The sequence below is a fragment of the Dendropsophus ebraccatus genome, chromosome 5 (genome assembly GCF_027789765.1).
Source record: "Dendropsophus ebraccatus isolate aDenEbr1 chromosome 5, aDenEbr1.pat, whole genome shotgun sequence".
Lineage (NCBI taxonomy): Eukaryota > Metazoa > Chordata > Amphibia > Anura > Hylidae > Dendropsophus > Dendropsophus ebraccatus.
Window position 1 is genome coordinate 112409597 of NC_091458.1, and position 24332 is coordinate 112433928.

General features: G+C 40.7%; 1 protein-coding gene across 11 annotated transcripts in view; it reads right to left on the reverse strand.

Annotated features, from left to right (window-relative positions):
• DMD (dystrophin) overlaps positions 1-24332 on the reverse strand; it is a 1858252-nt gene that overhangs the window by 1340468 nt on the left and 493452 nt on the right. For all 11 annotated transcript variants that reach the window (XM_069970999.1, XM_069971008.1, XM_069971005.1 and 8 more), the window contains exon 8: positions 4885-5063. In XM_069970999.1, the coding sequence (XP_069827100.1) occupies positions 4885-5063 (179 nt within the window). The remainder of the gene's footprint in view (positions 1-4884; positions 5064-24332) is intronic.

Here is a 24332-nt window from a genome sequence, read left to right on the forward strand (position 1 = left end):
CCACTGTACACTTAAAGAAAAAAAAAATTATGAGCCAATAAAAGTTATATTTTACTTTAATGGGAACCCATACAGATGTGTTTTGCGCTTATGGCCCTTTCTAATTGGTGCATATTTGGATCCAACTGAATGGGTTCCTTTCAGGATCATTCAGGGTATTTGTTACCCCTAAAACATTGGATTCTGAAATTGAACCAAACCCTTACAACTGGTGGCAATGCCCAGCTATATTGTGATTTTTAAAACCTCCTTCTAACGAAAAACTGGGCAGTAGCAGCTATCCAGATGGTCAATGGCTTTCTTATCTCAATAATAAAGGAAATCTCTCAATATCAATTTTTGTAATGCTTATTTTTTTTTTCCTGTTACTATTATATTCTAACTAGAATTCAAGAAATCAGGCGATACCTTTTGAAGGCTAAATATATTTGATTGTAAGCATATTCTACTATTTATCTTTAAAAAAATTATTTTTCTATTGTCCTTACATCTCTTGTAAAACCATAAATGTTTTTTCTTCCTTTGACTTTTTCCAATTTCTCGTACATACAGTATTGTCTAATTGCCTTTAAGATGGCTTTTTTGTGGTTATTAATATTTTCAAACAGATTTATAAAAACAGAGAAAGTATGAGGTACTAGTCAAGCAGATATACACTCACCGGCCACTTTATTAGGTACACCATGCTAGTAACGGGTTGCCTTCAGAACTGCCTCAATTTTTCGTGGCGTAGATTCAACAAGGTGCTGGAAGCATTCCTTTAGAGATTTTGGTCCATATTGACATGATGGCATCACACAGTTGCCCCAGATTTGTCGTCTGCACATCCATGATGCCAATCTCCCGTTCCACCACATCCCAAAGATGCTCTATTGGATTGAGATCTGGTGACTGTGGAGGCCATTTGAGTACAGTGAACTCATTGTCAAGTTCAAGAAACCAGTCTGAGATGATTCTAGCTTTATGACATGGCGCATTATCCTGCTGAAAGTAGCCATCAGCTGTTGGATACATTGTGGTCATAAAGGGATGGACATGGTCATCAACTATACTCAGGTAGGCTGTGGCGTTGCAACGATGCTCAATTGGTACCAAGGGGCCCAAAGAGTGCCAAGAAAATATTCCCCACACCATGACACCACCACCACCACCAGAATAAACCGTTGATACAAGGCAGGATGGATCCATGCTTTCATGTTGTTGACGCCAAATTCTGACCCTACCATCCGAATGTCACAGCAGAAATCGAGACTCATCAGACCAGCAATGTTTTTCCAATCTTCTACTGTCCAATTTCGATGAGCTTGTGCAAATTGTAGCCTCAGTTTCCTGTTCTTAGCTGAAAGGAGTGGCACCCGGTGTGGTCTTCTGCTGCTGTAGCCCATCTTCCTCAAGGTTCGACGTACTGTGCATTCAGAGATGCTCTTCTGCCCATTCTCCTCTGACCTCCGGCATCAACAAGGCATTTCCGCCCACAGAACTGCCGCTCACTGGATGTTTTTTCTTTTTCGGACCATTCTCTGTAAACCCTAGAGATGGTTGTGCGTGAAAATCCCAGTAGATCAGCAGTTTCTGAAATACTCAGACCAGCCCTTCTGGCACCAACAACCATGCCACGTTCAAAGGCACTCAAATCACCTTTCTTCCCCATACTGATGCTCGGTTTGAACTGCAGGAGATTGTCTTGACCATGTCTACATGCCTAAATGCACTGAGTTGCCTCCATGTGATTGGCTGATTAGAAATTAAGCGGTAACGTGCAGTTGGACAGGTGTACCTAATAAAGTGGCCGGTGAGTGTAGATAGAGAAGGCAGCCTCCGGCAAGAAAAAAAAAATAAGAGGTATACAAAACTAGATAGAAACTATCATTGAATTAAATCCTAACAATAACTAACAAAATAGGGAAAAGAAAGAGGTAAGGGTTATAGGGGCAGATATCCTGCACTTCTATCGGTATATACATAGCAAAAATCCTAAGGAATTATTCTTAACCCCTTGCCTCCACAGCCTGTTTTGGCCTTGATGACCAGGGCCTATTTTTCAAATCTGACTGGTCTTTATGTAGTGATAATCTGGCCGCTCTTTATGTAGTGATAACTCTGCAATGCTTTTAACTATCGTGGTTATTCTGAGATTGTTTTTTCATGACATATTCCTCTTTATGTTTGTTGTATACTTTGGTTGATATACCCAGAAGTTTTTTGTAAAAAACACATTTGTGCAAAAATTAGAAACATTTACAATCGTTTATATTCAAAATTCTCTTTTTCTAAGAAAAATAGTTATGTCACATAAACTAATTATTAGTGATGAGCGAATACTGTTCGATCGAATAGATATTCAAACGAATGGTAAGATATTCGAATATTCGATATTCGTACGAATATCGCACGAATATTCGATAAATTTTCGATAGGCGTTCAAATCCCCCAGATTCCGGTTTCACCCTCCAAATGGTCAAATAGATGTTTTTCACTAAACGAATACTTGTTCCCATAGACTTTAATGGGATTGAATATTCGATCGAATATTCGAACGAATATCGAATATTCGAATATCTCACTATTTGCTCATCACTACTAATTATTACTGCAACATCTACGACATGTCTACTTTATGGTGACATCATTCAGTGAATGCCGGGCATGCGCCTGTCAGCTCTGCAGCCTCCCCTCTCTCCCCTGCCGTTGATACAAGATTGTAACAGCGGCAGGTGACATAGGAGACGCGGCAGAGCTAGAGGACATCAGCTTATGGGATCTTTATGATCCCGTAAGCTGATGTAAATTCACGACCTGGGCATTGAGGCATCAATGATCCCAGGTCGTGAAAGGGTTGAGCAAGTTGGAGGGAAAATTTTAAATTTTCATTTATTTAGCAGATATTTCATTTTAATCCATTTTTTCCCTCTAACACAGCAAATACTAGATGAGAAATGGAACTCAATATTTATTCCCCATGTTTCAATGTTTCTAGACATCCACCATATGTGGCCGCAGTGCGTCTCCAGACTCAACCACAGGCCTCAGACATGACAGAAGCCTTGTGTATTTTTGGGGTCTTTTTTTATTTCAGATTTTTTGTAGCCATTATATCATGTCACAGAGGCCTTGGGTACATGTGTCATTTTGATATCTTTTTTCTATATTTTTTAGGGGGTGGGATCGACAAATAATTGTCATTTTGGTTAGGTCTTTTTAATGGCATTAATCGGGCAGTATAATTAATGTAACAGGTTAATAGACAGGGTCATTACGGATGTGGCGATACCAAATATATGTACTTTATTTATAGGGGATCATTTATAAAGGGGGACAGGGAATGTGTATATTTATTTATTTTATTTATTTTATTTGTTTCCATTAAGTATTTATGTATTTTTTTTTTTTTTTACACTTTTTAGGTATATATACAGTATAATGCATTACAGCTCATGATGTGTGCTGCAATGCATTACATAGTGAATAAACTGTCAGCTATACAGCTGACAGCTCATTCAAACGATCAGGTCCCTGCATAAGTGCAGGGCCTGATCATTATATATTATAGTAACCTAGACGCACCGGGAAGCGGCTAGGTTACTATGGTAACCCCCCAAAGTCGCGCAGATCAGGGGGAGGGGGGAGCACAGGGAAGGAGAGACGATCTGGGGGGGGGGGAGAAGGAGAGACGATCTGGGTGGGGGAGAAGGAGAGACTATCTGGGGGGGGGGGAACTGGGAGGGAGAACCAAAGGAGAAGGGGGCCAGGGGGAGAATTAAGCAGTGGCGGTGGGAGGAGGCAACGTGCCGCAGCCTCCTCCCTCCAATCGGGTTACAGATCTCCCCATAGATGCTGCGGTCACATCAACCGCGGCATCTATGGGGTTAACTGCCCAGGGGGGAGCACGGCTCCTATCTGGGCAGTGGCAGCGGGAGGAGGCTGTGTGAGATAGCATCCTCCCTCTGCCCTATCTCACCTCGGGACAGCAGGGGGAGGCAGGGAGAGTATGACGTCCAGGGATGTCATGAAGCAGTTTGGCACTGCTTTTCACGACGTCGCTGGACGTCATATTGGGGGAAGGGGTTAATATATTAGTTATAAGGGTGTTTTCCCTGTAGCCAGCCACTGACTCATGACACACTGATTGGCTGAGCACTGGGAGACATGGGGAGCCCCCAAAGCAAGCTAAAAGAGGGACCTGGCAATGTATGTATCAGGCCGCGGGGGGTTAAGGGGGTTGACTTTTACATACTCGCAGCGGGATTTAATGAGATTCAATGGAATCTCATTGACGTGACAGTGAAGGTATCCGCAGTGGATTTAGCTGCGAATACGGTATGTGTGAACCCACCCTAAATGATTATTTAAATACTTCCCCATTTCCTTGAAATTTGCCTTGCTAAAATCCAGTACATTGGCTGTCGTATAGTATTGCTCACAGCCAGTTTGTGCGTCAAACCATAAACACTGGTGGACACTAAAACTTAAATGTTCTCTCACCAGAAGTTCAGTCACCCAATCCCCATTGTTAAAAAAAAAACATTCTACACATATTACACAGATTATGGAATGTAAATCAATTCACTGTTGCAAGAAATATAACAATGTATTTGCCCATTAAATGACAATATTAAATTGAATGACACAGCAGAAGACATATTTTCAAATACTACAAAGAAAAAAGTTCCTTTGTATGCGGCAAAGTTTTCTAACAGGTAATTGACACTTGTCAAAAGTATCTAATAAATCCTGCTAATAAGTAGCAGAGAGTTTAATAGAATGCAGCAGCACAGAGCTGTCATGCAGCATTTGTATTCCTACAAATGAATCAATTATTTTAGGTATTTGTGCAAAGAACGGAATCTAAGCTATTTTTATAATGGAAAGAAAACCCATCCATACTTGCTGAGAGAAATGTCGCTGATCAAAATGCCTAAATTGCTCTTCTGGAGGGATTATTTGGCGAGGCAATGTGTCCAATTCCCGAAGTGATTCAATGGATACTTTTTGTGGTAGAACTTGGAAGAGTGATGTTACATACATTAAAATGGACTTCTTGTCGGGATGAGCTGTTGCAATATCTGGAAATGAAAAAAAGAAATATAGGTGTGTGTCATTCACTGTAAATTATGCACATTAAATGTACCTAAAATCAGCTTCCAACCATGCAGCCAGACTAATGAGCAGAAGCTCGGCCTTTCCAGCACCCTCACGGGACTAATTAGAGCTCTATAATCATCTGTAAACTTTTCTGTAGATGTAGCATACCAATGAGTAAAATCTCAGTGTAAAAATGGTAATCATTTCTCATTTAAGCACATTTCAAACCATTATACTCTTTATTGTACTATGGAAAGTCATAACTGAAGATTTATTAGGCCCCTGAATTCACAGTGAACAAAGCTGTACATCAAGTTTTATGTGGTATTTGGCTATGCATATTTGATTATATGTATTACCAAAATATTGCTAGAATGCATGCCTTCTTAAAAAACCATTAGGAGTAAATAGACTTGATATATTTCTGTCAAAAACAATACTTTGTGTAAGACATACCAATGTGAAGGTGCTCTTGAGCCTGAAGCTATTTTATACATACTGAATAATTAGATTAGCATATTTAAGCCGGACATTAATGGCAAGATGCCTCAGCTAAACCTGCTGTGAGGTCATTAAAAACTGTTCTTTCCTTTTTCTTTGAGGACACCTTAACCACCTTTACTTTGAGGCTACCTTAACCAATTTAGGCTGTATGCACACGGTGTCATAAATGGTGCTACAGATCTGTAATATATTTCTAACAGGTTTATACTATACTTTTGGTTTAGTGGACCTCCAATTGTATTTTAAAGCACACATGAACGTATAACAGATTTTTAAATTCTTAAAATCTTAAAAGCCATTCTTACAATGGCTCATTGTAAGGAGAACATGGTGCATCAGATTTATCAATCTGCCTGAGACCCACACTGTCTGGTCTGTTTTTTTACACAGCAACCAATGACAGTTTAGACATCCTTTTACCGGAGCTTGTTAAAGGGGTTGGCCACTTTATAGTAAAATTGTTCAGTATTAGTAACTGTACTCACTGACTGCAGCTCCCTGTGTACCTCATAGAGCTAAAATCAGACTCCCCTCCTCCAGGCTGTGCTGTTCTGCTCTGGGATGAGTCTGTCCATAAGATGGCTTACATGGAGGAGCATGTGACCATGCCCCGCCTCTAAAGTCCTTCATAGACATATATAGGGTCAGTGGTGGATACTGGGGGCGGGACACGGTTCCATGCTCCTCCATGTCGGCAATCTTATGGACAGACTCACGAAAGAGCAGGGCACCATGGCCTGGAGGAGAGGAGTCTGATTTTAGCTCTAATAGGTACACAAGGAGCTGCTGTCAGAATATACAGTGAGTACACTTACTAATACTGTATGCTGAGCTTTTTTACTGTAAAGTAGCCAACCCCTATAAGATTTAAAGCAGATGTATTTGGCTGAGAGAAAAGATTGACAAATCTTAGGACCATTTTACATGGGCCTATCAGTGTTCAAATGAGTGTTTGTAGGAACATTTGTAGTAGAACCTAGAACATTTTAGTTTACATAACATGATTCAACATTTACACAGATACTGTACATTTTTTTATTGTTCTATTAGGGTATTGCATGAATTGTATTTCTCTTTCATGTGATTAACTATCAGTGTCTAGCACCCATTGAATAGGACCATCACCTGTTATATAGAGACTATTTGGGGGTAATTTACTAAGTACTTAGTGAATCAGTCACTGCAGTATCTATCCCACGCGCCATACTCTGAAATGTATGTTAGTTCCCAAGCTGGTGGACATTTTTGCCACAATATATGCTAGCTCTCCAGCATATATTGTAGTAAATCTGGCAGAGCTTAAAGCGACTGACCACACAATCTGACACCCCCCGCCCCAAACTGCTTGTTCTTCAGATAGCTGCTTTTAATCCAAGATCTGTCCTGGGGTCCATTCGGCAGGTGATGCAGTTATTTTCCTAAAAACAACTTTTAAACTTGCAGCCCCGTGCCCTACGGGAGTATCTGTGCACTAACTTTGCACCACCTCTCCCTCCTCCCCACCCTCTCCATCATTAGGAATGCCACTGAAACATTTTCTGCATGCTGAACATTGCACAGGTGTCTTAATGATACAGCCCATGTGCTGGGCTGACACAGGTGGAGAATAGGAGAAAATCTGCCTGGAGCATTCCTAATGATGAGGAGGGTGGAGAGGAGGGACAGAGAGGTTGTGCCAGCCTAATGCATACCCGATCTAGGCCACGCCCATAGGGCACGGGGCTGCAATTCTAAAAGTTGTTTTTTAGGACAATAAATGCATCACCTGCCGAACGGACCCCAGGACAGATCTTGGATTAAAAGCAGTTATCCGAAGGTACAAGTGATTTGGGTGTGTGTGTGTGTGTGTGGGGGTCATATTGTGGGTACAGAGTCTCTTTAAGCCACACCAACTTTCCTGCCAAGCATTTTTAGACTTTGCACGGCCAGTGTAAAACATCAAAAAAAGCCACAAATGGAGCTTGCACAAAACAAAATGATTTTTTCACACCAAATTGCAGAAGTGGGAGATTAATACTGTAAATTTACCCCTATATTTCAGTGTGATGTCATAATCACAGGAGAAATGGACGTAGCAGACAGTGGTGACACTGGTTTTGAGTCTTGATTCATTCACAGTTGCAAGAACAAGTAAAGGGAGGCTGTTAAAACGTGGTCTGTATATTTTCTAAGTTACAGTTATAGACAAACACAAATGTATCAAACTATATATATATATATATATATATATATATATATATATATATACATACTATAATCTGTGTAGTATATACACAGATTATAGCACAATGAATGTATTTTATTGAACAAATTGAGTAAACACCCATGGTGCAGAGAGACGTTTGTGTATCCAGTATGATTCTTAACACTGTAAATCACTTTATGGCACTACAGCAAATTACATTGGGAACCATTATCATGGTAACACAGCATTATAGATAAGAATATAATTCCAGCACTCAAACGTGATTGTGGTAGTGTGATATTTTGGAGCTGTTTTTCTATTGTAAAACCTTGACAACTTATCATAATTGATGGACTTATGAAGCAAGAAGAAAATCCCCACCTTTTACTTTGTGACCTAACACTTGAACATATTTGATTTATGCACACGGACAATAATGCAAAAGCACCCAAGACACCCATCTAGTGTAGACAAATTAAAACAAATCTGCCATTAAGAGTGGGGAAAAATTCTCAACAGCAGTGTAAAAGACTGCACTGTGTCCCAAAAGTTGGATTGCAGTTATTATGGTCAATGGTGGAAGAACCTGTTATTAAGATTAACCTCTTAAAGACGCATATGGGTACGTCATGGAATCCTGTCACTTAAGGACCCGTTTTACCCGTACGTCATGGAGTTCGCCGGTGCTTTGAAGTGAGCTCAGGAGCTGAGTTCACTTCAAAGCATGTGGGGACCTGCTGCTATATGCAGCCAGGTCCGTACAGTTAATGACAGGGCGCCACGATCGCGGGCCGCCCGCCATTAACCCCTGCAGACAGATCATTGTATCTGACTGCCGGAGGTCTCTTACCTTCCCCCCTGGCAGTCAAATCAACAATCACTATATAGAGTCTGCACAGGCAGGCTCTAAGCAGTGATCGCAGATTACACTGATCAATGCTATGCTATGGCATAGTAATGATCAGTGTCAGAAATCCAATGTAAAAATGTTAAAGTCCCCTAAGGGGACATAAAAAGTGAAAAAAAAAAAAAAAATAAAAAACACACCATAGCCCCTCCCCCAATAAGTTTAAACCACCCCCCTTTCCCATTTTATAAATAAAACGCATAAAATTAAATAAACATATAATATACCGTAGCATGCGTCTGATCCATTAAAATAAATCAATATTGTTCCAGCACGGTGAACAGCATAAACAAAAAGCGATAAAAAAAAACCCACCAGGATTGATTATTTTCATTACATTTTATTTAAAATAAAATGAATAAAAATTGATCAATACATCCCTGCTAAATAAATATGGTATTAATAAAAACAAGAGATGATGGCACAAAAGAATGACACCCCATACAGCCCTGTATGTGAAAAAATAGAAATGCTAAAAGGTCTAAAAGGTGCCATTGTAATCACACCTATTTGCAAAAAAAAGTTTTACTGTTAATAAAAATAGTAAAACATTAGAAAAGCTAAAATGCATATCTCTGTATTAAGACCTACCTATAGAATAAAAATAAAATGTCAGTTTTACTGTAAAGTGCATTACGTAAACAGGGAACCCCCCCCCCACACACACACACACAATTTGCAGAATTGTCTTTTTTCCCTAATTTCACCCCATGAATAATATTTTGGGGGTTCCTTCATACATGGTATGGTAGATCAAAAGGCGCCTTTACAAAGTACACCTGTTCCTGAAAAAAAACCAAGCCCTTACTCGGCCCAGTAGCTGAAAAAAAGTGTTATAGCTCTTAGAAGACGAGGAGGAAAAAACAAAATAGCTAAATTGAAAATTGTCCTGGTCCTTAAAGCGTAACTGTCATATTTTTTTTTTTTATTGCAGAAATCAGTAGTATAAGCGATTTTAAGAAACTCTGTAATAGGTTTTACCGGGCAAAAAAAGCCTCTTTCTGTACTGAAGAAGCAATCTCCCAGCCTCCTCCCCTGACTTCTTATCTGTGCATTATCAGGCAAACACGTCTTCATTACAGAGAAGCCAGTGAAGACGGGCTCTGCTCTCCCATTCTATCCTTATGGAGGGGGGAGGGGCTGGGGGAGATGAGGGAGCAGGAAGAGGTGACATGAAGGTCAGCTGTTTGTAGACTCTCTGAGCACCTAAAACGCAGGATTCTGGGGTCAGAGAGGTCAGTGCTTATCTATGAACTTACTGAGAGATGATTGCAGGGTGTTGTGCTGTGCAGCACTGCTCCGTGCTCAGTCACTCCTAACAGCCCCTCCCCTCTCTATAGCCACATAATGGAGACAGAAATCCTGCTGCTTCTGCAGTGAAGGGGGGGGGGGCTGGGAGATTGCTTTTTCAGTCCAGAAGGAAACTCTTTTAGTACATAAAACCTATTACAGAGTTTCTTAAAATAGCTTGAACTGTTGATATTTAATGTTTAAAAAAAAATGGCCCTGAAATGACAGTTACGCTTTAAGGCCATTTTTGGCTCTGTCCTTAAGGGGTTAAGGGAGCAATTACTTTCCCGTATGGGTGACATAGTTTAGAGTACATTTTCATTTCCAATAAATGAAATGATGAGTTAAAAAGCTTTGTTTTGTGTTTACTTGTGTTGTCATTATGTGATGTTAAAAATAGTTGGATGCACTAAATGATTTGTTTACTGAAAATAATGCATAAATTAACCAAGTATCATCTACATTCTTTCACTCTACTTTGAAGTGTCTGCACATCATAAAAACAATATAACAAGCAGTCTGGAGAACTAGATAAGTGCTAGTGAAGATCTGATACCTTAATAATGTTAGCATAATTTACAACATCGTAAAGAATTATTTTGTCTGCCCTATAGCCAGAAGGAATACAGTGCATAAAAACAGGTGGATAAGTGGTAGTTCTTAACTATCTCTATTTAAAGGGGTTATCTGGCGCTTACAAAAACATGGCCACTTTCTTCCAGAAACAGCCCCACTCTTTTCTCCAGCTTAGGTGTGGTTTGCAGTCAAAGTGACTCTGTACCCACAATCTGCCCCCCCCCCCCCCCCCCCCCGCAACTACCTGTGCCATCAGACAGGTGCTTTTAATCCATGATCTGTCCTGGGGTCCATTTGGCAAGTGGTGCAGTTATTGTCCTAAAAAATTACTTTTAAACTTGCAGCCCTGTGTCAAATTGGTGTGGCCTACATTCTCTGTGTCCTAGGCTTGTAATGGCTCTCTATCATTCCTTTCCACCCTCTTCATCATTAGAATTGCCCCAGGCTGGATTTCTCCTATTCATGACTTTTCTGAACACTGCACATTTGCTGGATCGTTAAAGCACATGCCCAGTGCTCAGAGAAGTGACGATTCGGAGGAATCTTGCCCAGGGGTGTTCCTAATGATGAGGAGGGTGGGCAGAGAAACTCTAGGCCACATCAATTTGACACAGGGCTGCAAGTTTAAAAGTTGTTTTAAGGACAATAACTATCACCTGCCTAACGGACCCAGGACAGATCTTGGATTAAAAGCAGCTATCAGATGGTACAAGCATTTATTTTGTTTTGTTTTGTGGGTAGACAGTTGCTTTAAGCTCTATTCACTTCAATTGAACTGAGTTACAAAACCATACCCAAACTGGAGACAAGAGTGGTGCTATCTCTGGAAGAAAGTGGCCATGTTTTTGTAGCACTGGATAAAACCCTTTAACTATCTCCATTTTTACATCAAATGATTTATATTAAAAAGGGATTTATTAATAATATAATGTACATGTAGCAGTATTATTAATTTCTATATGAAAATTTTTGACAAGGTCTTATTAATGTTTCTTTTAATTCATTATATAATCGTATTTACTAGTAATATGATTGGTTCTACTTCGACAGTAAGAAATAGTTTAATATTTACTCAGCAAAACGGCCACATAGCCTACAGCTGTAAATGCAGCTCCAATAAGGCAGGCACTGGTTATCAGAGGAGGTTGCTACAATTAAGCATTGTGAAATGGCTCTTGGTAATAATCACAAAATAGACATGCTGAGGACAAATAAGCAGCTGGTGTATTGTATTATGAGAGCTGGCTGATTTGATTTAGGGAAGTGTCTATGATCCATGCAGCATAGCCTATTACCAGCAAAACAGTAAATTGGAAATTTAGCTTTTGCTTTCAAGAGAAGCTCTCAAAACGAACAATTAAAATTATGAATGTAAAGTAGAAAAGTAGCAATATGTTAACACATGCTGTGCCTTTCGGGTAGGTTTTTGAATAACAAGATGACTCCATGATAAGCATCCTTTTCAGGTCTTTATGTCGGTAGTAATCTATGGAGAATAAGTGCTAATGCAGTTTCCAAATAAAATGAATACAAATGCAGAGTAAATGCAGCAAAAGAGGCCCAGTCAGTGGTCAGGTAATGGGTGATTAAGGATGAGTTTGTATCAGTCTTTTAGAGGCGGAAGCTGAGCAGCTATTTGTAAAAACCCACTGACAAATGCACTGTACATTTATAGAAAGTTTTACAAATAACACAATCTCAAAATTTTGTTTCTTTACATTCCATGCATGTAACTATTACTTTAGGGGAATGTACAATCATAAAATGGCCTACTACTTAAATTAAGTTTTTACATATTTTTTTCTATTATAATATTATATTTTAAAATAATCCTGAGACTTCCTGTTCTGTCTGTGATGGGGAAAAGACTTCTGAAAAGTAATAAAATAGTAAAAGTAAGTCAAAGAGGCCACTGGGCATGCTTACAAACCCACCCAATTCAAACAATAGAGTTTGAAGATTGTGTCTATGTGGTGGATTGCTCAGTTCATCTACATATATCTTATTGGTAACTACTAAAGATTTGCAGTTCAGAAACCAGATTCTTATCTGAAACCTATAAGGTCCATCATGTTATTTGTAGAAAGTAAAACAGCTACAAAGCTTAAAGCGACTCTGTACCCAAAATCTGACCCCCCCCCCCCCCCAACCACTTGTACCTTGGGATAGCTGTTTTTAATCCAAGATCTGTCCTGGGGTCAGTTCGGCAAGTGATGCAGTTATTGTCCTTAAAAACAACTTTTAAACTGGCAGCCCCGTGCCCTAGATTGTGTATGCATTAGGCTGGCACAACCTCTCTGTCCCTTCTCCCCACCCTCCTTATCATTAGGAATGCTCCAGGCAGATTGTCTCCTATTCCCCACCTGTGTCTGCCCGGAACACGGGCTGGATTGTTAAGGCACCTGTGCAATGTTCAGCATGGAGAAAATGTTTCAGTGGCATTCCTAATGATGAAGAGGGTGGGGAGGAGGGATGGTGGGGTGGTGCAAGGTTAGGGCAGAGATATTCTAAGCCACGTCCGTTTGGCACGGGGCTGCAAGTTTAAAAGTTGTTTTTTAGGACAATAACTGCATCACCTGCCAAACAGACCCCAGGACAGATCTTGGATTAAAAGCAGCTATCCAAATGTACAAGCAGTTTGGGGAGAGATTGTGGGTACAGAGTCGCTTTAAAATGCTAAAAACCATCAGTTACGTATCTTCCAAAATCTCCTTAAAGGGGTTATCTGGGATTTTTCTATAATGTAGCATTGCATTGACTTCTGTGGGTGCTGTATGTTCTACTATATATACCCCTATATATCCCCCCCTTTATTAGAGTATTTTTTGTGTTCTCAGGCTCAGTCACATGCCCTTTCTGCCTCTGTTTTATTTTACTTCCTGTGTCACATTCCCTTTCTGTTCCTTGTTCCTGCCAGTAAGGGCACAATGAGTCATCATGTGGGTGGGAATATGCATCCACATTGATTTATCCCCACCCTTTTAGCAGGAGCTAACATTTTAGTCCAGTAGAAACTGCAGTATTAACCCCTTTACGATGCATGACGAGTATACTTGTCGTGCGGCCATTAAGTGTACACAGAGGGCTCTGCAGCGTCTCTGTAGCCCGCAGTTTCTATGTGCAGCTGAGGACAGCGGGTATTAGCCGGCATGGCCGATCGCCGCTGCCGGATAATTATTTAAATGGAGCTGTCAAAGCCGACAGCTGCATTTAAATAGTCATTGTGCCCATCTCCCTGGTGTCTAGTGGGGGATCTCCCTTCTACTGAGCCAGCCATAGACCAAAGGATAATAGTGTTATAAGGATGGGAACAGAGCAATTTTTAACACTTTTTTTTAAAGGTTTTAATTTTTTAAAAGCCATCAAATAAAATTAAATCATGCAAGTTAACACGAAACCTCTTAAAATAAAAGTAATTACACCTTTTTTTCCCAATTTTACTGCACGAATTTTATATTATTTTTTTTTGAAGCATACTTTATAGAAAATTAAGTCCGTATTTGCAAAGTATTATTGGTGTTGCAAAAAATAAAGGCTCATGTGGGTCTGTAGGGGAAACATGCAAGCGCAGTTGCCTTTTAAACACGAGGAAGAAAAAACTAAACCACAAAAATGAAAACTGGCTCTGTCCTTAAAGGGTTAAGGGCAGCATGACATGGAGGAGACCAGGAGCTGATAGCTATGTTGTGGGTGGCACAGAGGTGACAGCCATGTTGCTTTGTAGTGTTTGAGTCCTGGTATCAAATGCCACCAGGAATAACAGTTGCATGTATGTCCCCCAATGTTTGCGTGGATTTTATTACACACTCCAAAACATTTAGAGCCCCAGTGGGATAAAGATCAATACAAGTGACTACGATCTCTATACAGCACTGCAAAATACCATGGAGCTATATAAATAAAGGAACAATATTAACATAATTGTACTGTAAAGATCTACAGTAGCCGGGCAGAGAGGAAAGATGCTACTTTAGCTCATGTAAGTCACTATACTATTTGTTTATTGCTGAGGTAAACTTGCAAAAGAATCCTAAAGGCCCTATTACACAAAGCGATTGTAATAGCATTGGCAGCTACCGGGGAATGAGAAGCAAGTGAGCGCCTACAGGTCGCCGCTTGTTTGCTCCTTTGAATCGCCCTGTGTAATGGGGACTTAACTCATTTAAGCCCCACCACACCCACCTGCAGCTTGCTGACCCTTGAGACCTGGAAGTTCTTTATGTAAAAAAGCAAACACAAATCCAAAAAGCAGCAAGAGAGGATGGATGCCCAGGGGCAGAGAGACGAAAAAAGGTGGAGAAAACAACTAAGGGAAAAGGATAGACTACAAATAATCCTCTATTCCAATAAGAAAAATACGTTTTGCATCGTCTTTAACCCCTTAAGGACATCGGGCGTAAACTTACGCCCTCGCGCCCTGGTACTTAGCGCATCAGGGCGTAAATTTACGCCCGATGTTTCCCCGATCGCTGCGTGTTTGCACACAGCGATCGGGGAAGATGGCCTGCTATAAATCATAGCAGGCCATCTTAGCTTCCCGGCACGGGGGGTGGTTAACACCCCCCGTGCTTACGATCGCCGCTATTGGCTGATCAATTCAGATCAGCCAATAGCGGCGATCGGTGCTGTCCGAGGACGGCACTGACCGCCATTACTGTAAAAAGTAATGGTGGTCACGGTGCCACCGGCCCAATCGCCAATGGGCCGGTGGCACGTCGATCAGAGTCCCCCAAAATAGTAAATATCTGCTCTGGACCCCTCAGCTAGGTAGCTGAGGGGTCCAGAGCAGGTATTTGTACATTACTCACCTGTCCCGGGGTCCTGATTGGCGTCTTCCGGGTTCGCGGCGTCCTACGTCTTCTCATTCGGTCTTCGTCTCTCTCCGGCGGTCCCCATCGTCTTTTTTCGGCTATTTTCGGCTCCAGCCTCGTCTCTGCTGCCCCCTAGCGGCTGATATGTGTAATACACTTATCAGCAGCTACAGGGATGTTCAGAATGTAGAAAATTTTATTTTTTTTTCCAAATTTTTTCTTTCTATTTTCCGCACCCTATCGCCGCTGAGTGTTGATCAGCATCGCACGAAAGTGCGCTACTAATCAGCAACTCCTCCTTTTTGGCGTAGGGTGTTTTTTTTCTATATCCTACTGCCACGGTCTGCTGATAAGTGCCGCACATAAGTGCGGCATTTATCAGCAATGCCTTTGTTGGCGTAGGTTTTTTTATACTTACTGTAAAAAAAAAAACACGTAAAAAACACTACATTACACCACACTACATTGAATAAAGTTTGACACTACACCACTACATACCCCATATACTAGTCCCCGTATAAAGATGGCCCCCAGGGTGTTTTCGGCGTCAGAGGGATACGTTATTATTGCGTCTGACACCGAAACAGCCAGTGAGGATGAATGGGGGGATCCTTCTTTCCTCCATTCATCCTCATCATCCTCATCATCCAGTGACGTGTCTGGGGGTAGCGTAGCGTACGCTGCCCCCCAGACACGTCTTTTCCGCCAGTACCGTCCCAATAAGAGATGACGATATGGCGTGAAATTCTACAAACTCTGTGAGCGTACCTCTGGGTACTCTTACAGATTTAGGGTACGTGCACACTGCGGAATGGAGAAGGATAATCCTTTGTGCATTCCGCAGCTGGCACCCGCCGGCGGACTGATGCGGGCGCATGTCTCCACCCGTGTCATAGACTCCATTCGATGCACAGGCAGATTCCATCGTCCATCCAAAGAACTGATCTTTCCACTGCTGGATAAAGGTCACCACCCGTACGGGGATAACTTTTATACCAGCACCCCCTCTTCTGGTCCCTCGCTGCCTGAGCTACTGTAGCTTGCGGCACGATCCGAACATATCAGAAGTAGTAATAAAGCCCTAATATTTAGCAGCCATGGAGCGGACCCAGCGCTTCTGGATATGAAGGACCCCGTATCGCACCAGGACAACATTTTCCAGGTGACGTACCCCACACTTTAAAACAGGAGACCCCAGAAGAAGTGCAGAGTGTGGTGTAACAGGGGGATCAGGAAGGACACCATTTTCCCGTGTGACACCTGTCCTGATCCCCCCGGCCTCTGCATACTGGATCGCTTCAAGGCGTACCAGACGTCATTGGGGTTCTACATTATCTAAATTCTGTCCCTTATTCCTATTTCAGGGGTCACGTTGATCCAGGGATTATTCTGATCGCCATTATGGAGTTGGGAAGGAATTTTTCCCCAGTGATGAGGCTACTGTCGTCTGCCTCACGAGGGTTTTTTTGCCTTCCTCTGGATCAACACAGGTTGAATTTGATGGACACCTGTCATTTTCAACCTTATAAACTAATAATTGGCCTAATACCCCCAAATAAAATAGAATTGTCCCTTTTCCCCAGCTAAGTAGGTATGGCCGCCATTCCCATTAGAGGATGCCATGATGCAATTACAAAGCCTTTGTGCGGCCAGGACAATAGAAACCCCCCACAAGTGACCCGATTCTGGAAACAACACTCGATAAGGAATCTAACAAGAGGGGCAGCGGGGATATGGCCCCCTGGTGACGGCCACATTTGGGACGTGAAAATGAAAAAAATTGTATTTTTTATTTTCTCGGCACATGTTCTACGTAAGTGCCCGTCACCAGTGGGGTCCATATCCTCACTGCACCCCTTGTTAGATTCCTTATGGGGTGTAGTTTCCAGAATGGGGTCACTTGTGGGGGGTTTCTACTGACCTGGCAGCACAGGAGCTTTGAAAATGCGACATGGCCTCCATCCTCCATTCCAGCCTCTAAATGGCGCTCTGTCCCTTTGGTGGCTTGCCCTGTGCCCATATGGAACATTATGCCCACATATGGGGTATTTTCGTACTCAAGGGAAACTACGCTACACGTTTTGTGTTCATTTTCTTTTTTAACCCCTTGTGGAAATGGAAAAAATCAAGGCTAGACCAACATTTAGTGTAATTTTTGTAAAATTTTTACTCTAAATCATTAATCTTGTCATGATTTTTTCATTTTCACAAGGGGCTAAAAGATAAAAAAAAAAAAAACACTAAATGTGTAGCGCAATTTCCCCTGAGTACGGAAATACCCCACATGTGGACATGAAGCGCCATGCGGGTGCAGGGTAAGCCTCCGAAGGGAAGGAGCGCCATTTGGTTTTTGAAGGCTGGATTTGGATCGAATGGATTTCGAGGGGCCATGTTGCATTCAAAAGGCCCCTGTGTTGCCAAGACAGTTGAAACCCCCCACAAGTGACCCCATTATGCAAACTACACCCCTCAGGGAATGTAACAAGGGGTGTAGTGAGCATATGGACCCCACTGGTGACGGGCACAAATGTGGAACAATGTGGCGTGAAAACAAAATATTACATTTTTTACACTATAATGTTGGTTTAGCCTTGAATTTATCATTTTCACAAGGATTTAAAAGAGGAAAAAAAAAATGTGTAGAGCAATTTCCCCCGAGTCCGTAAATACCCCACATGTGGACATAAAGTGCCATGTGGGCGCAGGGCAAGCCTCCGAAGGGAAGGAGCGCCATTTGGATTTTGGAGGTTGGATGATGAACGCCATGTCGCATTTACAGAGCCCTCGTGCTGCCAAAACACTGGAAACCCCCCCACAAATGACCCCATTCTGGAAACTGCACCCCTCAGGGAATCTAACAAGGGGTGCAGTGAGGATATGGACCCTTTGATGACAGGCACATTTGTGCCATGAAAGTGAAAAAATGAAAATTTTCCCTTTCACGTCACATTGTTCTACATTTGTGCCCGTCACCAGTGGGGTCCATATGCTCACTTCACCGCTTGTTAGATTCCTTGAGGGGTGTAGTTTCCAGAATGGGGTCACTTGTGGGGAGTTTCCAGTGTCTTGGCAGCACGAGGGCTCTGTAAATGCGACATGGCCCTTGAAATCCTTTCCAGTGAAATTCAGCTTCCAAAAGCCAATTGGCGCTCCTTCCCTTTGGAGGCTCGTCCTGCGCCCCCTTGGCACTTTATCGCCACATGTTGGGTATTTCCGTACTCGGGAGAAACTGCGCTACACATTTTGTGTCTTTTTTTTCCTCTTATCCTTTTAAGAAAATGAAAAATTTGAAGGCTAGAACAACGTTTTAGTGTAAAAAATATTTTTTTCTTTTTTCACGCCATACTGTTAGGAAAATCTGTGAAGCACCTGTGGGGTCCAAATGCTCACTGCACCCCTTGTTACATTCCTTGAGGGGTGTAGTTTTCTAAATGGTGTCCCTTTAGGGGTGTTCTTTAGGTTTTGTCACCCCAGAGCCTCTGCCAACCTGAAGTGGTACAGTCAAAAATGACCAAATATAATGGAGGCATTGAAATTCTCTAGGCGCTCCTTTATATCTGAGGCTTGTGGTTGCGTCAAATAGCGCAATAGGGCCACATATGGGGTATTTCTATAAACTGCAGAAACGGGGCAATCAATATTGGGGTGCATTTCTCTGGTAATAGGTTTATAATTATGAAAAAAATTGGATTACAATAAAATCTCTGCACAGAAAATTAAAATTTTCTAATTTTTTACACACTTGGCTTTTATTTCTGTGACTCCCCTAAAGGGTTAAAACACTTTCTGGATATGCTTTTGCAGAGTGTGGGGGGTGCCTTTTCTGAAATGGGGTGCTTTGTGGGGCTTTCTAACATACAGGCCCCTCAAATACACTTTGAATCTGAACAGGTCCCTAAAAATATCTGATTTTGAAATTTCACTGAAAATTTGGAAATTTGCTGCTAATGTTTTAAGCTTCCTATTGTCTAAAAAAAAATGAAAGATCATTTAATAAATGCTGCCAACATAAATTAGACATGTTGCTAATGCTTTTAATATATAATTTATGTGGTATAACCACTTTCTGTATAAGCAAAAAAGTTTCAAAGTTGGAAAAATGCATTTTTTCACATTATTTGGGGTTTTTTCATAAAGATTCGTTATGAGTATCGACTCCAATTTACCAGAAATGTAAAGTACAATATGTCACGAGAAAACAATCTCAGAATCAGCCGGATAGGTAAAAGCATCCCGAAGTTATTAATGAATAAAGTGACACTGGTCATATTCATAAAATTTGTCTCTGTCATTAAGGCCATTTCAGGCTCTGTCCTTAAGGGGTTAAGTAGCCTCTGGTGTAAAAATTTGTCAGAGCATGCAGCACATTTCTTTGCACCAACTCCATGAATGACACAGCAGAACCTGATGTATCCCATTTTAAGTCAGCAGGGTGCCGCTGTTGTCTGACATATGATGGATTCAGTAGAGTAATGTGGCTGTCGTTTATGATAAAAGCTATGAATGGTAGTGTGAACAGACCCTAAAAAAGACAATCAAATAGTGTTTAAATTGCTAGGCTCAACACTTGGTAATCAGTTTGCACAAGCCAATATTTATAAGCTTCAAAAGTAGGCTAAAATGTATTATTCATCTTTCGTGATTTAAACTGTTCGAGAAAATTATTTTAGAGGAAAAGGGTCTAAAACAGTACATCTAGTTTCCTTCAGGCAAGGGCATTTCAGTTGAAAGAACTGAATGACAGATGCAACATTTTAACGGTTGCTTTAACTGCTCAGCTGCATATGGGAGACACTAATTCAGATTGTACTTATAAAAAAAGAATACAAAAGTCACAAAGTATACTTGTGGTTCTCTCTAATGGAACAAATGTTTTACCTTGGGAAAATGCATTTAAAAGCATTGAATTCAAAAAAGTTGTACAATGTCTGGCATATTGTCTACAGCATAAATTATCCTAAATGTATAACTTTTAAAAGAAAGCCAAAATATGTACATTGATTCAAAATAATTTTAGAGTATGCTTAGTATTTTGTATTCCATTTCTGCAATATATAGCACTCACCCCATGCCCAACTCACAACCACTATGGATACTTATGGTGTGAGTACACAGACAGATTTATCAGAAAGATTTTTGAAGCCAATGGGTGGGTTCACACTGAGGAATTCTCGCAGATAAATTCCGCGGAATTCCGTCAGCTGTACGCGCTCATGGCCGTGCGCCTTTCCCACGGCTCTATAGACACCATTCTATGGGCCAGCTGATTCCGCATTCCGCCAAAAGAAATGACGTCTCAATTCTTTCGACGGAATGCAGAATCCGCCCGTGCATAGAATGGTGTCTATGGCACGGGCGGAGAGGCATGCAGCCTTGAGAGAGTACAGCCGACGGAATTCTGCGGAACTTATCCATGAGAATTCCTCAGTGTGAACCCACCCAAAGCCAGGAATGGATTTGAGAAGAGGAGAATTCTCAGCATTTCCTTAATGACCTGATACATGTTTATAGTCTGTTCCTGGCTTAGGCTTCAAAAATCTGTCAAATGTCTGTCTAAACACAAAATTACTTCAATGGAAGTCCAATCTGTTACCCTCTATATATGACTCCTATAGACTTACAATCTTACATATTGCTGCTTAATTTTAAGTTATTGCTATCATATTCCTTCCCAACATGTAACATACATTTTGCATCAACATTTTAGAGCAGGGAGTATGGAGTGGCTTGACGATGGTCATGATCAGAGTTATCAATTGAGGCATTGGTTTCATTGTGTTAAAGCAGTGCACAACGGCTGGACAGCAAAAAGACGGAGTAATGATCATGATAATTAAATCCGTCCATCTTTATCAAAAGTCGGATGCAAAGACGTTGCGGGAACAGGCTTGATTAAAGTATATTTTTGCAAGAAAAAAAATGAACAGCATGATTGTACAAGCATTGTCCACAAATGGCTGCATACTCTGTGTTATCCAAAAACTGAACCCCACAAACTTTTCCAAGTAATCCCTTTCCACTACAATTTTCTTTATGATTACAGATGTACAGTACGTGTAAACAGCTGAGACTATAAATCAACACATTTAATATTTATAGCTCATACTAAAATACGGAAACCTGTTATCTGCACAAGCATATGTGAAAAAATGTTCAAAACTGCAGCATTAAGGCTTTTGCATTAGTTATTAATATGAATATTAAAAGAAGCTCAGTACAGTTATTTAAGCTCTCAAGCTAAGAACAAATTGTACAGTACATCATGATTTTATTTCTTTTATTTCTGCTCATTTATTAGCTTTACGCTTTTGAAATTATGTCTCTATGTCCTCAAAGTCTTTGTATATGCAAATAGGGATAATAAAATAGATAGACAATAAAAGATATTAAGATATAGCTTACAGGGGTGTTCATGGAAAAATTTACTTTTCCCCTATCCACAGGAAAGGGGAAAAGTAGGAGATCACAGTGGGTACGACCCCTGGACCCACCCAGTGATCTCCGTATCGGACCCCGTCGGCTCTGTTATGAATAGAGCACTGGGTCGGCACACGGCTCTATTCATCGACCCATGGCTCTATTCATTCCTATGGAGAGATGGAAAGAGCAGAGTACGCTGGAAGAGCGCTGTACTCTGCATACGCTGTACTTTCCATCTCTTCATAGGAATGAATAGAGCCACGGGGTCCGTTACGGAGAGATTGCCGGGAGGTTCAGGGGTTGGACCCCCCGCGATCCCCGCAGGGGATTTATTAGGACCAGCACTATCTGTGCCGGTCTTCTGGCTAAGGGGCACACAATTAAATCTATACTAGATCTGAACTGGTGTGGACTGGTGACAGTTTTAAAACCAAAATAACAGTAAATGTGGCGCATGCAAAGGCCATTATCACTGTGTAAACAAAGTCTGGCTAAGGAAAAATAATAGATTTTTAAAGAACAAAATTACTAGGCTGTTCGATGAAGTGGGGTAGGGGGTGGGGGGTGTAACAGGTTTAAAATATAAATATTAACAATTATTATTGAGTGTGAATTACTCAAGGATCACAGTTCTCATCCACTATCTATGCCAGCAAATACTCCACATTCTCAGCTCCAATAATTCACCTTAGTCATTATTGAAAGGAATAAATTATTAATATGCAGTAATAAAACAAATTATGGTTTTATTGCCTTATAATTGCACATTAATAAATTATTCCTTGCTATAATGTTCACAAGAGGTGGATTATATGAGTGAAGAATATGGATTTTTTAGTGCAGTAAAATCATGGATAAGAGGAATGCCTGAAGGGCAGAAGGCTCTGTATGTGCTATAATATGTACTCTGCAATTTCCCCTAAAAGTATTGACACACGTCATTGGACCCATGTATTGTAGAACCCCATGGAAGTCTATGGGTATTTGGAGTGCATTTGGGATTGCTGTACTATGTACACTTAATAAAGAGTATCAAATCAGAGAAAGGGAGGAGGTACCACAATAGAGATGAGAGGATAGGGGAACATTTTTTTTTTCTTTTAACTGAACCTGTCAGTAACAAACTGACTGTTGTAACAGACCCTGTCGCCACACAGCAACCTATCTTAGAATTTCTTATACATTTATATTGTTTCAGTTTAATATAGGAGATATAGGGACAGGCAGGGCAGATTCTAGACTTTCTGCTGCCTGAGACAAGACCCGAAATTGTGCCCTCCCTTTTTGGCTAAATTTATGGTGGAGTTTTAAAAAGTGATGTTTTAATGAGCAAGACATCTAAATATTATTTCCTATTTCTTAATAACTCAGCTTTAGTCATATGCACGAAGGTAATATATAAACAATTCTGTATCAGGAACTGCTGTATATTTTTCATTTTTGATGCCAACCTGCCTTAAAGATAAAACAACAGGTCAGTAAGGGGATATTTTATTAAGATAATTTGAGTTATATCTAAAAATTGTTCTGCACAAGAAGGCCTCATCAATCATTCAAGAATTATATTTCACATCAAAGTATTTATTTAGTTGAATTTTATATTTTTGGTAGGTAAATTATAGATCTTTATAAAGATCCCCCTCTACATGGGTTGTTTTTTTTATATGTGAACATAAACATAAAACGAATGCATACCGCAGTCTTTTCTGTCATCATTAATTTTCCCTTTCGGGTCTGCCTATCCATTCAGGCTCCCGCAAGCCAAAATTTAAGGTTACTAATAGGTCTAGAAATAAGCATTAAATGTCATCTGCAACATTTCAGAAATGACTAGTCAAATCTAAATATCATTACTGATCTGTCACATTGATTTTATAATCATTAGTGTATGAAAGAAAAAAAAAAAACACACAGGGAAAACAGCAATCGGTGTTTTGTAGACAGATCAGAAAATGAAATAAAATATATATATTTTTCAAATAATCCATGAATTAGCAAGGAAAAGGAAGTTAAAAAATTTTAACACACGACTCCTTTGGCAATGCCAATGGTCTCTCAGTGGTGTTGAGGTGTTTCATGGCTATCCCCTGACCACTTTATGGATCTGCTGCACAAGCTCTCCTAAAAGACTACCATGTATTTTTGTTACTCCATTGCTTTTGACAATGTTAGCTTGTCTAACCGAGAGGAGACCTCTGAACCACTAAAAATTATAGTCATTTCTGCAAGTGAATTTGAAAAGATGTTCCCGTACTATGGAAAGCATGCAGCTACAGACATTGTGCAGCTGCAATAGAGGAGAGTAATGGTGCGTTTACACAGAAAGATTTATCTGACAGATTTTGGAAGCCAAAGCCAGGAATGGATTTGAAAAGAGGATAGATCCCAGTCTTTACTTTCTGACCTGATCCTTGTTTATAGACTGTTCCTGGTTTTGGCTTCAAAGAATTTGTATGTGTAAACGCACCATAAGGGCCATATTACACAGATCGCAAATGGGACAAATGAGGCTGATTTGGCTGATTATCGATCCGTGTAATAGAGACAACGATCAACC